A 15,627-nucleotide genomic window follows, 5' to 3' on the forward strand; every position below is an offset into this window, starting at 1 on the left:
ACATGATTTCTGGAGAAGTGGTTTACGTCCACTGTGATAAATATCACTGCCTATGAGAGCGTAAAGGAGAGACAGGTTGGTCCAGAATGGGTGGGAGGAGAGGGAAAGATGACCTGGCGGTCGCCAGATGGGTGGTACAGAGAGCTCTGAGTGACATTCTTCTAGTCTAGGCCTTTAAGGGCATCAGTGAAATGGTAGCATGTTCTCCAGTTTAGCATTCCTCTATCTGCAGAAATATGTACCCATTGAAATTGGTCAATTAGGTGTTTCAGTGGTTTGATTTAAAGGCCACTGACAGTCTAGTTTTGGTGGTCAAACATTTCTGAAAACAAACCCAGAAGAGGGCAATCCTGTGTTAGGTTCTAATGGTGAAGAATGAATTTGTAGTCACTTAGTTAACCTATAGTTGCACCCCATGTTCATTCGTAGATCCTACACTGCAGATTTTTAAGGGAAATCTCATTTCATTAAACCACCTGGTCGTGAGATCCTATGTTTGCCAAACTTCAGAAGCCATGATCCTACATGACCAGTAGTTTAACTTCAACTATTGGTATAGTGGTCAAAAGCTTCTCCAGATTGAGGATGATCTCTGTGTTACTGACACAAGTAGCAAGTTAACTGTATAGTATCAAGAATTTCTGAGGTAGGGACATGCTTACATAAAAAGAAAAATCAAGGTGGTGATCACAGAGCTATTCTGTTTTCACATGTCCTTTTGCTACTCAAATTAGTATTGCCCCAAAGCTCAATTTCTGTAATGTACATCTTAATACAATTAAGAATAGTGCCTTGGATTTCAACGTCAATATTGTGAACATCACCTGATGGTCCACTGTGTCAAACACTGATAAAAGGTCCAAAAGAAGGTTGGCAAACATGCTGCTGTAATCTATTGTATTTCTAAGATCATCATGTACTGCAATTAAGTGTTTGTGTGAAGGCTGAGTTTATGAGGTTCTGTTGCACTGCAATTTGATCGGTCAGATACATTTGACTTGCATAGGCTTTATGTAGAAACTTTTTAGTATGGTGAGGGACTGTCCAACTCCAATTGAGAGAGAAGAACTAATTGTCATTCTGTCCAGAATGCAAGCAGGCTGCTAGGAGGATGAACTGGAATATTTCAAGAATGGTGATAAATGAGAGGAGGGAGTAATGGGGAGGGGCATGGGTCCACTGGCTGTCATGCAAAAGAAAATCACAATCAGCTTAACAGTATACTTTATGAAGAGTATGTTGAATGTGTGAGATTTGGTTTAATAGCTTAATGCTCACAATGCAAGTAAGACTGCCAGCTGCTGGCTTTTTCAATTAAATGATCAGCTGGTGAGTTGTAGAGCTCTTTCGAGTGAGTATTTCCCATGACCTGACCAGAGTTACCCTCTTGCTTTCAAAACTTGGAGATAATGTTAAAAAGCTCCTTGGGTTCGCCTGGAGTATGTGAGATGTCCTGCAAGTAGCACAATCTCTTGGCTTTCTTGATGGTTTTCTTTGCACATCTATTTTCTCTCATATTTCTGTTCTCCACTTTCCTGTGTCTGGTTATGATTTGGCTTTACAATTTTACATCATAAGTACGCCAGCCCACTAGCTGATGTTTCCTGTCGAATCTACTACGTCATACGGGGAATCAGTGAGTAAGATCGGAGAGACATTGCGGATCCAATTTACATTTATCAGGGGGTCCAAAGGTTGTTTAGCAGTCAGCACTATCTGAAACATATGCAGGTAATTGGCTGGAGTAAACAGTTAGGAAAAAGAGGTGGGGTGCCATGGAAAGGCTGAGACTTTAAGACAGGATGATCGATCCAGATAGGGGGGAAAAACTATTGTCTCCCCGGTCATTTCTTAAGGACTATGGCTGCATTGAGTATAGCCTGCCGAGTGAGTGAGTGAGCCAAAAAAAAGATGAAGCTCTTCAGTTTTGGAAATGAGCGCTATGGTATCATGCTGTTCTGGCTTATTAAACCTATGTAGTGAATCCTAGCTTGTTTTAATGGGATACAGGAGTTAGCCTTTGGCTTGCAGACGCGTGCTCCCGTCACCCAGGGACCTTTATCCTACTTAGCCTGCTCTGTTTTAGCTCATTTATTTAATTAAATCTTTTAAGATGGCTGCCTTGTTTTTAGTAAGGCCATGTTTTAGTTTGCATTATCAGTGCCACCGTTCTAAGGTGTCAGTATCGCGCGACAAAGACAAACAAACTGTAGGTGTTCAGTTTAGGTACTTTCCCTCTTAACGCTTTCGATGGAATAGTTTATATAATTACTGTCCCAAGCATGCCTTGTTATCTATTGTTTGGGAATAAACCTACGTCAGGGGTCCAAGTAGATCTGTATAAATATTCCTCACTTAAACAGATACTTAGAGGGATTCCGACCAGATGCCATAGTTGCCATCAATGCTGCACGTCGCCTTGACGCTGACCCAGTCTTTGTGTCCCTACGGAGTCTGAGCTAGAGACCTCATTCCAAGGTAACAAGGGTTGTGGGCTCTTCTCATGGACTTGGCATTGGCAGGTTTTACATTCCTAGCGCTCCTTTAGGTTAGAGGTTGGGTCTATCATGCTAGGGTATTAGGACATATCACACACTTCATGTCACTGCATGTTATTGCACAATGATGGGGGTCTTTGTATTAATGACTCTCGTCTGTTTCTTGCACTATTCATTATCCTAGTCATTGCAGCCCATTTAACCTATTGCATATTGCAGTTTTGCTAAAATAAAACCTATTGAAACTTTACTGCATCTTCTTTATTGCCTGTGTTTGAATGAGACATGTTGTTAATGTGAGAAAGGGGTAATCTCCGTTTAACCATTACACTCCGAGAGGTCACACTCGAGTCCATGCGTAAAGGCTGCCACAAATCACATTTTACTGTTTGGGTTTCTGGTGAGGTGCTGCTAGTGAGCCGGAAGGGTTTGGACAACAGACTTGTTGTAAGCCTGGCATAGTCACTCACAGACATAAGTACGGTCATCCTTAAACCAGCAGTCTTGCCTAGAGAAAGAGTCCAACTACGACACCAGGTGTTCAGGTCATATATGATGCATAGATGCTGATGGTCAAAGATTATGTCAGAACCCATGGGGACATCTTGAAAGGCATTATTGTGCATAGTTAGAGTTTCTATACGGACTTGGATCGAAAGACAAGAATATTGCAATACTTAATTAATGAAATCTGTCATTTACTTTCTTTGCACTGTAACACCGTTTGTTTTTTTAAATCACAATTTCCATTGCTTTTCCCAATAGGAATAGTTGTAATACACCTTTTTAGAGATTCTTCAAAACCTTTATGAAAGGATTCAGTTAACTTGCAGATTATATGAAAAGTGCCACTGAACGACAATGTCCTGCCACTAAACGAAGATATACAAAAACGGGGTGGATGGAAGGCTTGAATTATTCTCAGTCTCTGGTAAATTATGGTATGCATCACAGTCCATTGCTTTGTTGCATACCAGACCATCTGAGTAACCAGTCTGGGGTTACTTGTGGTCCCTTCTGGAGGAGGACTCATGTAGCAGTTTGAGATGGGACTATTCCCAATGAGGAGGGTCAGTACTTGTAGTAATCTGGCTCTCTACATAGTGCACTAAAATGAGGTACACTGTGCAGAGTCCAGTGGCTCCCCAATTGGTATTGCAAAAGTAGATAGGACTAATGGTCTATTTGTGGTACTGTGGGCAAGCAGTTAGGCTTACCAAGGAGTCGTGTTAAGCATTTGTTATACTCACAAAGGCAATTTACGAGACACTCACAATAAATCTGAGACCAATTTATAAAAATAACACTTACTTTTATATATACTTTGAACCAAAGAACTTCGTTGTAAGTCAAGTACATTCTTCTGGAAAAATACTTTGCAGTTTCAACAGTTCAGCAAACGACTTATGAGGCCTATCTCAGAGGATTAAGGTAAGTACTTGGTATGGGTCACAACCACACCACCAGTTCACACCGGCAGCACTGGGCCGCCGGGTGCAGCAAGGGGTCAGGTACCCAATGTGTTTCAATGGGCGTTTGGTCCTGGTGAAAACAGACTGCAGACATCACTGGCACCTGTGGCCCTCCTCAGTTGGCGACGGGTGCACTGGCTGCTGGAGGTGTCAGGTTTTTTCCCCACCACCAGACTGCAGAAGAGGGGGCCTTGCATGCAGGGGCTGGAGGCTTGGATGAGTCCAGAATAGGTGACACTCTGGTGCACTCTGGCTCAGGGCAGCTGGGGAACCCTGCGTGTACCGTTAGTGGGCTTCTCACCGGGTCGTCAGGTACAGGGGTTACTTCAGGTGTCTGGTTTCCAGGCTGCAGAATCCTTGTTGGATACTTTGTTGCTGAGCAGGTCTGCTGCTTATGAGAGTCCAAGTCTTTAGAAGGCAGGCAGGTTTCCTGGGTTTCTTGCAGCTGCAGGACGAGCCTTTTTGTGCAGTCTCTAGTGAGGTCAGCAGGCAGGCCTTAACGGTTGGCACCAGGTCAGCTGCTGCTTCTTCCTCCTCCTCCTCTGCGGGGGAGACTAAGTCCTCCTTCGTTGGTAGCCAGGATGAGAGTTCTAGGGTTCAAGTGTGCCCCTAAATTCTCAATTTAGGGGCATTACAGGGAGTACCAGGAGGTAGCAAATTGGCTGACTACCTTTAGGGTAACTACACCCTTTTTATGACCGTTTAAGCTGGGGGAGGGAGAATGGTTTCAGGGGACACCTCTAAGTTGCCCTCTGGGTGCAGTTATTAGTAAATCCCTCACTGGCATCAGTGAGGGTTTATTAATGTGAGATGTTTAATACCAAACATCCCTGTATTCAGAGAAGCCATCATGTAGCTGGTAAACTCGTAGTGACCAGTGTCCAGCACATGCATTTCAAATGGCTTCCACGGTCACTTACTATGTCTGAGAATCAACAAAGACATAGCAGGGGCATATCTACTCATGCAGATTTGCCTTCACATGTAATACAAGGCAGCCTGCCTGGTGGTGGTAAGGCCTGCTAGAGGGGTGACTTACATATGTTGCAGGCAGTGTTTAGGGGACATGGCCCATAGGCTGTGTGCCATGTTGTGTTTTCAATTTTGGGAGAACCTCGTCATACAGCTTACAACAGCAGTCTGCAAAATGTTGGTGCTGGGTCTCTCAGGATTCTAATTAGAATAAGGCAACCCAATATTCCCCCAGGGAACTAGGCAAGGTACATACAAAAAATACAATGTTCCTGGAGAAATTATTTAAAGTCTGGCTTTTCGCATTAATGACTTAATCCAACCTGCATATCATCAAACAAATAGTTGCTTTGTTCCAGGGTAAACCTTAGATCTGTATCTTGGTAGTTTAGCCATTCATGAAATTGAAGTAACTCAATCGATGATCCCTGCCAGGTGAACAATACATTGCCTATATAAAGCAGCCATTTCTTAACGTTCTTTTATTGCAGGAGCACCCTGGTGCACAATCGAGTCTTTTGGAGCTGACAACAGATGGTGTTTCGTTTGAAGGCAAGCGGAACACACTATTTTACTTTATTATATAGTTACTGTTGATTTAATTGGCATATTGGTTATGTTTTATTCAGTACAATTTATGTTTATTTAGGTTTGTTTTCAACACAGAGTCCGGATGATGGTTTCATGGACCGGCTGGCCAATCAGACCGAAACGTCAACAATTCCTCCTTTTTAACTGCACTGATGACAACTTTGGGCTGATGCACCCATGACATTTGTACTGTCTTGGAGACACTTGCTTTGATGCTTGGACTGATTATTATATTGAACATCTGTTAAGAGGAGGTGTAGCCTCATTATGATCCTTTGATGTCTTCAAAATTACAGTTATGTTGGATAATTATGCAGCTGGGTATCCAGTGTTGACTATTTTGGATGTACTTCAATATTTGAACAAGACCTAATATTAATGTTCATATACCAATACGCCGCCTACTATATTTTGTTCATTTATTTTTAAATGATATGCAGGTTGGATTAAGTCATTAATGCAATAAGTCAGAATTGAAATAATTCCTACAGGAACATTGTATTTTTTTGGATCCCTCAGAGTGGCACAAGTTGTGCTGCAGCTCTGAAGGGCCCTCTTCAGTACCCATGCTCTAGGTACCAGGGGTACCATTTACTAGGGACGTTACAGGGGGCTGAAGGGCCTGGGCACTTGGGGATCAAGTGGCCAGGTGTCTTGTTTTAGATTAGGGACATTGGCACTGGGGTCCTGGTTAGCAGGAGCCCAGTGGACTCCAGTCAAAGTTGCAAAAAGTGGGGGGTACTGAAACCGGAACCCAGCTCCCTACAGTAGAGATCTGCATAAGGTAAGTCATGTCTATAGTGACAATTGACAAAAAACGATGCATTGGAATGCAGCCGAAGCGATTAGCAGTGGCCAATATTGAGCATTCTGTTCCTCACCTTGTTGTTGTACCAGTTGACACCCTAAGTTCAATGGGTATACCCAGACATGGGTCCCATGCGCACTATGCCATAGAATTCAAGCTACACTCGAATGATGAGCCACAAGTAGGGTGAAACCAGTCTGGGGTTGCTTGTGGTTCCTTCTTGATGGGGCCTCGTCTGCCAGTTTGAGACAGGCTATTCCCAAATGAGGCGTAGGGTTGGCACTAATTTGAATAAGGCAGGCTGCTGTCTAGAGAGGAACGGTGGACAAAAAAAATAAAAAATAAAGATGGACTGGAATGCAGCGGACGCGACTGCCAGTGGCCAAGATTAAGCATTCAACCCATTAACTTGTTGCTGTAGCAGCTGACACCCCAAGTGCAACAAGTATACCAAGACATGGGCCCTATGCTCACTAAGCCACAGGACTCAAGCTACACTCTAATGATGAGGCACAAGTAAAGCAAAACTGGTCTGGGGTTGCTTTTGGTCCCTTTGATGGTGTCTCACCTGCCAGTTCAGGACAATGTTCCCATGAAAAGCAGGGTTAGTGCTGGTTTGCATAAGGAAGGGCCTTTGTCTAGAGTGGCATGGTGGGTGAAAGAAATATGAGCTGGCATACCGGCCGAGCCAACTGCTAGTGGCTGAAATTCAAGCATTCCATCCATCATCAGATTGTTGCTGCACTAAATGAAGATAGACATGCAGCAGAATATGGAGCGTCAATAGCACAGTCTACAATGGTCACAGATGCAGTACAGTCTTAAGATCAGACAATATTCAAGGTTTTCATGTATCTAACTTCAGTCTGTGGTCCGCACATTCCTTGCTCAGTTCCCAGTTAACCACTTTCATTCCCAGCAGTGTGTGGTCAGCTACATTCATGTGTTTATTTGCCAATGGTTTGCTTATATTAAGTAGTGACCAAGTTTCAGATTATGAAGTACATTTATAATTTTTCTAACTCCCCACCCACCTCTGCAAGATGCAACCCCTAAACCATGAGTTAACAGTCAAATAAAACTAGAAAAGCAAAGCTCCTGACAAAGCCAATAAGGAACTGCACTCTAGACCCTGCAGTCTTTGGGGACCTAGGGTAGACTGGGAGAGGAGGGAAGAGATTAGGCCCTTGTGTCAAGGACAGATTACACCCACTGAGAAGTTCTGAGTGGGTGAAGAAAAGTTGTCCACTCTCACCTCTTGAAGTACTCCACCTCTCGATCCGTTTCATCCATCTCCACACTGTCAACATCCTTTGGAAGGAAAACGTCATCTACACAGCAAGAGACAATCCAAGACAGGAGTAGTCCAATTAGAAAAACAAACCTTGTAATCTGCTTCTACAATCAGTTCTAGCAACCTTCACCAAAGTACAAAGATCGTGTGGTGCAATGAACCCAGCAGTTAAGGCCACTGCTGCACCACAAGACTTCATTGAAATCAGGGGAAGGTCAAAAGTATTACTCACCTTAGTAATGCCTCTTCACTTAACCCTGTTTGGGACGCCATTCACCTAGCTGGTGTACTAACATTTTGACAAACATTTGCACTGCAATAGGTGTCTCATTTGCTAGAGCTACCGGCATTGTAAATGACAAGGTCTTTACTCTGTGTTTTGGTTTGGAGTGATTCCTGTTACTCTTGTACACTGCCAGAGAAGGGGCACTGCAAATTAAGCCTGAGGTGCTCTGGCAGAGCTAGTTGTGCCGTTCATTTGCAGCCTGCCTGGTACCGCCCCGTAAAAACACTACATTCCTGGCAAAAGGTGAATGGGCTTATTCATTTTTGTAGATTTTCTAGCAAACCTGTTCTAGAAAGTTCAGTGTGCTGTGGTAGTTCTAAATCAGGCACCTCGGATCAGTAATTCGCTAGGCACCTGCAACAGCCCCACCAACTTTGAAGACCCACCAGATTACAAGAACATCTTCCAACAATACCACTGGGTCGGCTTGTCCGACCTCACAACATGCACGCTCCAAGCACGGAGAAATACAGTTGAAAGCTGCAGTATTTTAAAGATTGCGAACAACCTACAGAGGAGTTGCTGCATTCTATGCCCTGGCTCGCTAGCCTGGCACTGGAAGCAGACAGAGGCAACGCGCATCTTGGAGAAGCAAGATCTTGGGCTGTTCACCTGAATGAGGAAGTGAGAGTCTCAGCCACTGGAGGCCAGCAACGTGTTCTCATTTTTACTGTGCATGGCACACAAAATATGGGGAAGAAAAGTCAGGGAGGGCCTGCTCAGAGAAGAAGTGACAGAGGGCCATCTGGAGGGGGAGCAGGCATGTAGACCTGACAACAAAGGGACCAAACTTCATATAAATAACCTCGTTTGAAGGGTTCAGTGGCTGGTATGACCCTGCGGGTTGGCAGAGAGAAGAGAAAATGGCAAAAAGGGGTTTACAGCATCCAACACACTATGTGGAAAGGTCAAAACAAATGTCTGATTCTTTGTAAATGCAAACCCCTGCACTAGAAAACAGCTGTGAACTGCCCCCTAAAGCAGCATACACTGTCAAGCAGCACTGAAAGAAAAAGAAAAAAAAAAAGAAAAACACCCAATAAACATATGTGTAGCTTGATGGAGAATCACACACAGTCAAAAAGAGCAGCAGTGCTGGGTACAGTTTATGGAAGCTAGGAGAAATGAAGTATGCCATCCCACGAAGGTGTTCACAATGACTGTTATGGACATATTTGTGTGCACATAGAGTGTGCTGAGTGCTCTTGTAAATTAAAGTGAATGCTAACCAAGCATGCTACCCTTCTTATTTAGTAAGTCCGTGCCCATATTCAAGTCACTTAAGAGTTGCTTACCAACACATTGTTTTTATCCCAAATTCAAACATCACCGAAAGTATCTGCCATACTAATCACCGTCCTGCAAAGGTGTTTACCCACGTGATTAGGTTTGGATTTATACAATAGTAATCAATGTTCATGCAAAGGGGCCGGGGGAGCGTAGAACAGGCAGTAACTGAAAACAAGCAGGAAAGTAAAAGATAAAGTGTGGCGCTCGTGAAATGGACGCCGCGTTGACAGTTAAGGTATGTTTCGAGTAATTCATTTTAAAAAAATGGAGGTGGTTAAGCCGTGCCTAACAAAAGACTTAATGACAAAGTGCGGCGTTCTGCAACAATTTATTTAAAAAAAAAAAAAAAAGAGTTTGCCCCAACAATAGATGAAGAATGCAAGCAGAAGGAAATTATAGGCGGGTTGTGCCTCTCTGCAAAAAAAAAAAAACTGAAGTGGCGTACCGCTGCGTGAACCACTTAGGAGGAAGTAAAGGAGAGCAATACTGGACTAAACAAATGGTAAGCAGCAGGCAGGGGCTAAGTCATTTATTCAATACAAACAGGTCTTATAGACACAGCACATGTGCTCTGCCTAGGCTCGACCTAAAAACATGGAAACCCAAACATGTGGCTTTGCTCTCCACTTCCAGCAACTGGTAGGTTAGCGGTCTCTTCTCTGCATGAAGAGTACGCAATACATATGGGAAAGTTGGAGACATGAGGTTGGTCAGTGGGATGATCGAAGTAATAAGAACGAGCGACATTCATATATAAAGTCTTCAACCATAAGTTACGGAGTTGAAGCAGTAGTACAAAGCAGTATATTGTTTAGCCAAAGATGTCATGCAGCACTAGACCAAAGAAGTGCCACTGTGAAACTAACATCCAATTCTCAGTGCTTTGAGGCAATGTGTGTAGTGGCTACGAGGAGGCTATAGACAGCACCAATTGGGGAATATGTAAAAGGGCATAGAGCTTGTTTTGGACTGGCTAGTTGGTACAAGTACCAGAGAGGAAGAGGGAGGTTTGTTTAGAAATATCTTGGAGAGTTACTTTCAAAACAGGGTATCATCCCACAAACCAGAGGCACTTTAGCTGGTTCTTTCCAAAAGTACCAGTAAATGACAAATTTGATGGATGTTGAACTTCAATCTGGTTAGGTGAAAAACACTGAAGGAGGGGTATCTATGAAATGCAAAATAGAGAAGCCATTCAATATATTGAGCAACTTTTTATGTTGCTAAATATAAGTGAGCTAATGGGTTTCTGTAAGCTAGAGGAACAGCTAAGTTGTCTGTCTATGCCTCAATTTGCTTAAGACAGAATTAAAGAAATAGCCCGATCTGTATAACACAGCACTGTTTTTATGGTGGGTTCTAGAGCCAATTACAAAAGAAGGTACATACTGTGCTGGAATGTTTCCTTGCTACTTAGAAGATGCTAACATTTCATCCAAGCGATTAAGATCACACCAGCTCAAATTATCAAATACCGTAGTAGAGTAACTGAATAAGAACTACAAGGTTGTTCACTTTTAGGGCTGAAGGGACTGCCTAAGCAAGACGTCAGTGTATGCGTCCACTTTCTTTCTATGTCTAAGAACCATACATGAACAAACAATACAAAAAAACTACCACAATTCTCTGCCAATGGTGTTTCCATCTACGTAGTTAACCACCTTGTGGCTGATGGGACAAGGCAAAAAAATTACAATGAAACTTCAACCTTAAATGGCCATGTTTTCAGAGGAATGACATCTCCCCACCCAAGACGACCACTCAGACATCAGATTGGAGCTATATTGGAGGAAATCTCATCTGAGATCAGTCTTTCTCCACACACCCAGGTGCAGACACCACTCAAAAAGGTCTTACTGTAATCTACTCAGTCTGCACAACAGTGGACAATAAGTAAATGATTTGCTGACCGATTACTTAGTGAATTTCCTATTCTTGCAGCTTGGTTGCTCGAATGAAAAAGGTGCAAACCACGGATGTTAAAATCCAATAGAGTCAGTTAGTATAAATCAAGACCCTTCATTGCTTCACCCAAGGGATTAGAAAATTGCTAGCAGTTTTCATACAATGAAAAGCATTTATGTACATTGAGAAGACCACAGCATGTGACCTGCATAAGCACTAAAGCAACACTATGAATCCTGGTCTATTGTGAGGCTTAGTCTGGATTCCATGCGTGCAGTTGCTCAAAATGGAAATTCCGCAGAACAGAGGAAAAGCGTTTTCCCCCAGTGCCACATACAGTACAATGTCAAAATCCATATTTTAATTTCTGATCAGGGACAACTTTTGTATTTACTTATTATGAGGCCATTATCAAGCTAGTGGAGAAAAAGTCCTGTGTATTCCTCCTGCCTTTATCATTCACATTCGCTAAGATCTTGGTTTGGCTGTGGCGATGAACCCACAAAAAAGAACTCTGGTAATGGCCATAACTCTTCTCCAAATAATGAACTTGAAGAGTCACGAAGGATGGGGGAAAGTGGATGACGGTTGGTAACAGGAGATGTGAAAGTAGGCATCACCCACATTTAATGTGGACAGAAAATACCCCCAGTTCAGTGACTCAAGTATCTGGGATAAAGCAACCATTTTATAAAGTTGTAAAAGAAATGTTCCTTGAAGGACGATGGCCATGATTTAAAGAAATCAACTCCCGACACAATCCATGAAAAAAAAAAAAAAAAATCCATTCCCTTCAGACTAAAAACCGTTTGAAACCCCATGATTAGGCCATTCTGGTGACAAGAAGCGTTTGAAACCCCATGATTAGGCCATTCTGGTGACAAGAGGTCCATGGAGTGAAGGAGACAAAAGGATTGTGGCAATTGGTGAAATGATAGAAGCAAGTCACTAACACGAGCAGCATGGCAAGTAATTTTTTCTTCTTTTAGTTGTATAAAAAAAAAAATTGAGGAAAAGGAGGGAGGTGGGTGGAGGGATGTTGGATGGTAGGAAATTTGTGCCAGTGCAGTGAACTTTTTTTTTTAGCTAAATTTGAGATCTGATGAAGGAGGATTCTGAGTTAGAAACCACTGGGGGATCCACTCAAGTCACACCCCCCTGGACTCCCTCGGATGTCTAGTTTTCAGAAATGTTTGGGTTTGGTAGGTCCCTCCCCTCCCCCCAAAAAAACAGGTAGTTTTGTTTTTGATCATTTTGTTGTGTCCACATACTGTTTTGGGGCATTTCCTGTCACGGCACTAGGCCTACCCACACAAGTGAGGTACCATTTTTATCAGGAGACTTTGGGGAATGCTGGTTGGAAGGAAGTTTGTGGCTCCCATCAATTCCAGAACTTTGCAGCCCCAAAATGTGAGGAAAAAGTGGGGGGGTTTGGCCAAATTTTGAGGTTTGCTAAGGATTCTGGGTAACAGAACCTGATGAGAGCACCACAAGTTACCTCATCCTGGGTTCCCCTAGGTGTCTAGTTTTCAGAAATGTCCAGGTTTGCTAGGTTTTCCTAGGTGCCGGATGAGCTAGAGGCCAAAATCCACAGCTAGGCACTTTGCAAAAAACAGGTCAGTTTTCTTTGGGGAAATGTGATTTATCCACTTTGTGTTTTGGGGAATTTCTTGTTGCGGGCACTAGGCCTACCCACACAAGTGAGGTACCATTTTTATAGGGAGACTTAGGGGAACGCTGGGTGAAAGGGAATTTGTGGCTCCTCTCAGACTCCAGAACTTCCTATCACCGAAATGTGAGGCAAGTGTTTTTTTTTCTTCTCCAAATTTTGAGGTTTGTGAAGGATTCTAGGTAACAGAACCTGGGGAGAGCCCTATAAGTCAACCCGTCTTGGATTCCGCTAGGTGTCTAGTTTACAAAAATGCACAGGTTTGGTAGGTTTCCCTAGGTGCCATTTGAGCAAAAGGTCAAAATCCACAGATACTTCTCAACACCTTATCTTGTGCCCATTTTGGAAATACAACGGTTTCCTTGATACCTATTTTTTCCACTCTCTATATTTCACCAAATGAATTGCTGCGTACCCGGTATACAATGAAAACCCACTGCAAGGTGCAGCTCCTTTATCGGCTCTGGGTGCCTAGGGTTCTTGATTAACCTACAAGTCTTATTTATCCCCACAACCAGGGGAGTTCAACAGACATAACGGAATATTGCTTTTAAAAATCGGGCATCACAGGAAAAAGTCAGAGTAAAACATGGAGATAAAAGGCTTTTTTTTCACCTCAATTTAAATATTTTATTTCAGCTGTTATTTTCTGTAGGAAAACCTTGTAGTATCTACACAAATGACCCATTGCTGAATTCAGAATTGTGTCTACTTTTCAGAAATGTTTAGCTGTCTGGGATCCAGCATTGGTTTCACATCCATTTCTGTCACTAACTGGAAGGAGGCTAAAAGCACAAAAAATAGTAAAAATGGGGCATGTCCCAGTAAAATGCAAAAATTGTGTTGAAAAATGTGGGTTTCAGATTCAAGTCTGCCTGTTCCTGAAAGCTGGCGATTTTAGCATCAGAAACTCTTTGTTGATGCCATTTTTGTTGGGGAGGGGGAGAGAGGAGACGCCTTCTTCTGCAGCCTCTCTCCCCCCCCCCTTTTTTTATTTATTAAATACCAAATTTTCGCAGTATTTTGGCTAATTTCTTGGTTTCTTCCAGGGGAACCCACAAACTCAGGGTACCTCTAGAATCCCTAGGATGTTGGGAAAAAAGTACGCTAATTTGGTGTGGGTAGCTTATGTGGACAAAAAAAAGTTATCACGGACTATGCGCAAACTGCCCCAAATAGCCAAAAAAGGCCTAGCACCTCGGGCAGAAAAGGCCTGGCAGCAAAGGGGTTAAACAGAAAAGCACAGGGGAAACACTCAATGCGTCCCTCCGCAGCACAGCGTGGTAGCAGATACTAAAATATTCAGTGCTCTCTGGAAACCCGCCCCATAATTCTTTGCGGGGCATTCCTTTTAGAACACATTTGTGCCCATAACTCAGCCTGTGGCGGTCCTAGAACAATGGGAATGTTGAGGATTGTAGGAGACATCTCACCATTCAAATTAGTAAGAAAGTAAAACTCGACAGAAAAAATATTATGCACAACAGTGTTTTCATAGTCCTGCAGAATTTTAAAAAATAAACCGTTATGAAATGTCAGTCTGAGGGCTGGCACCTCTGCTCTGTGCTGCTCTTCTTAAGTTTTTTTCCCCCCTTTGGTTTTGCATTTGAAATGCATTTTAAAAAACTGGAAGGAACGTAGTATAAAAAGGAAGTTATTTCTGCGGTGCCTCCAAAGTCCAGCCTGGCAGAAGGGAATTATTTTATGTGTATGAATCTGTGGAGCATTCCTTGCTGAGCAAGCCATTATTTCGCCACATGCTTAAAGAATGACAGTCTGGGCACGTAATTTTTTTTTAAAATATGCGGATTCACATTACCTAATGCTAAGCGGAAAAATCATAACCGAAAAACTGATGAATTCTCTAGCAGATACTGAAAAATACAGATGTTATAGGAAACACCCAAATAAGTAAAGCTCAATTATTTGGGAATCATGCAATGAAGCTATAAACAGGCAACAACGTGGTGACTTCAAAATAACAAGAATCAATTCTTTATCTCCTTTAACTTTGGATGATCAACTGAGTAGAAGTTCTTCTATTTCTTCAGCTCAGACAGTCCTGGCGACTTGCTAACAATTAGAACTTGCAGCCAAAAGGTGCGACGGCGATTTTGAAGAAACTACCTATCTACTAGCTAAAAGCATGAATTAGCAGAAGAATGACCCAATCACAAATTGCTAACGTGAACTAGTCAGGGCAGTGGATAACTGGTCATAGCGGATTTCTTTATACACTGAAAGATCGACCAGCGGTCTTTCGGATTTGTGGTTACTTTTGTTCTGATCACTTAAAGAGTTTTAGTCAAATATTCCAGCTTATGTATATGGAGTTCCAAATTGATATGCTCCACAGAGAGATAACCCGAAGGTCTCCATACATTGTGTACCGTAAGCTGAATTCCACTACATCATTTTACTCTGCTGAATTCCATTACACCATTTTAATGATATTTGACACTGGTGAACACAAGAAGCAGCTTTTTGCATGACTGGAGGGCAGAGAGTAAAATCTGGGGATGGAAGAGGCAAGTCTAGACCTTTCGCAGTACAAGCCGACAGTCATTGTCTTCCACCAATTTACTTAATGTTAAAATTGTATAAAAGGCATGCAAGGTGGAATGGCCGGGGTCCTGGAGATCAAGGAATCTCTGAACTCAGCAAGTTGATTTTCTGAGGGTATTAAAAGAAAGAGGTGCAATGTCTTATTAGCATTGCTGGCTGGACAGATATATCATAATAGTTATCCTTCAGACCGAGCAGTAGCACCTCCAGATTTCTGACAAACAAACCCACAGGTAACTGAGCATTACCATCTCCCAATTCTAGCGCCACAGGAATA

At 42.7% G+C, this 15,627-nt stretch overlaps 1 protein-coding gene across 1 annotated transcript in view; it reads right to left on the bottom strand.

The window, feature by feature from the left end:
- The window catches only part of FAM193B (family with sequence similarity 193 member B), a 138,493-nt gene that overhangs the window by 26,537 nt on the left and 96,329 nt on the right, over positions 1-15,627 (bottom strand). The window contains exon 9 of the mRNA XM_069244504.1: positions 7,597-7,672. Coding sequence (XP_069100605.1) covers positions 7,597-7,672 — 76 coding nt within the window. The remainder of the gene's footprint in view (positions 1-7,596; positions 7,673-15,627) is intronic.

Source organism: Pleurodeles waltl, chromosome 7 (assembly GCF_031143425.1).
Source record: "Pleurodeles waltl isolate 20211129_DDA chromosome 7, aPleWal1.hap1.20221129, whole genome shotgun sequence".
NCBI lineage: Eukaryota > Metazoa > Chordata > Amphibia > Caudata > Salamandridae > Pleurodeles > Pleurodeles waltl.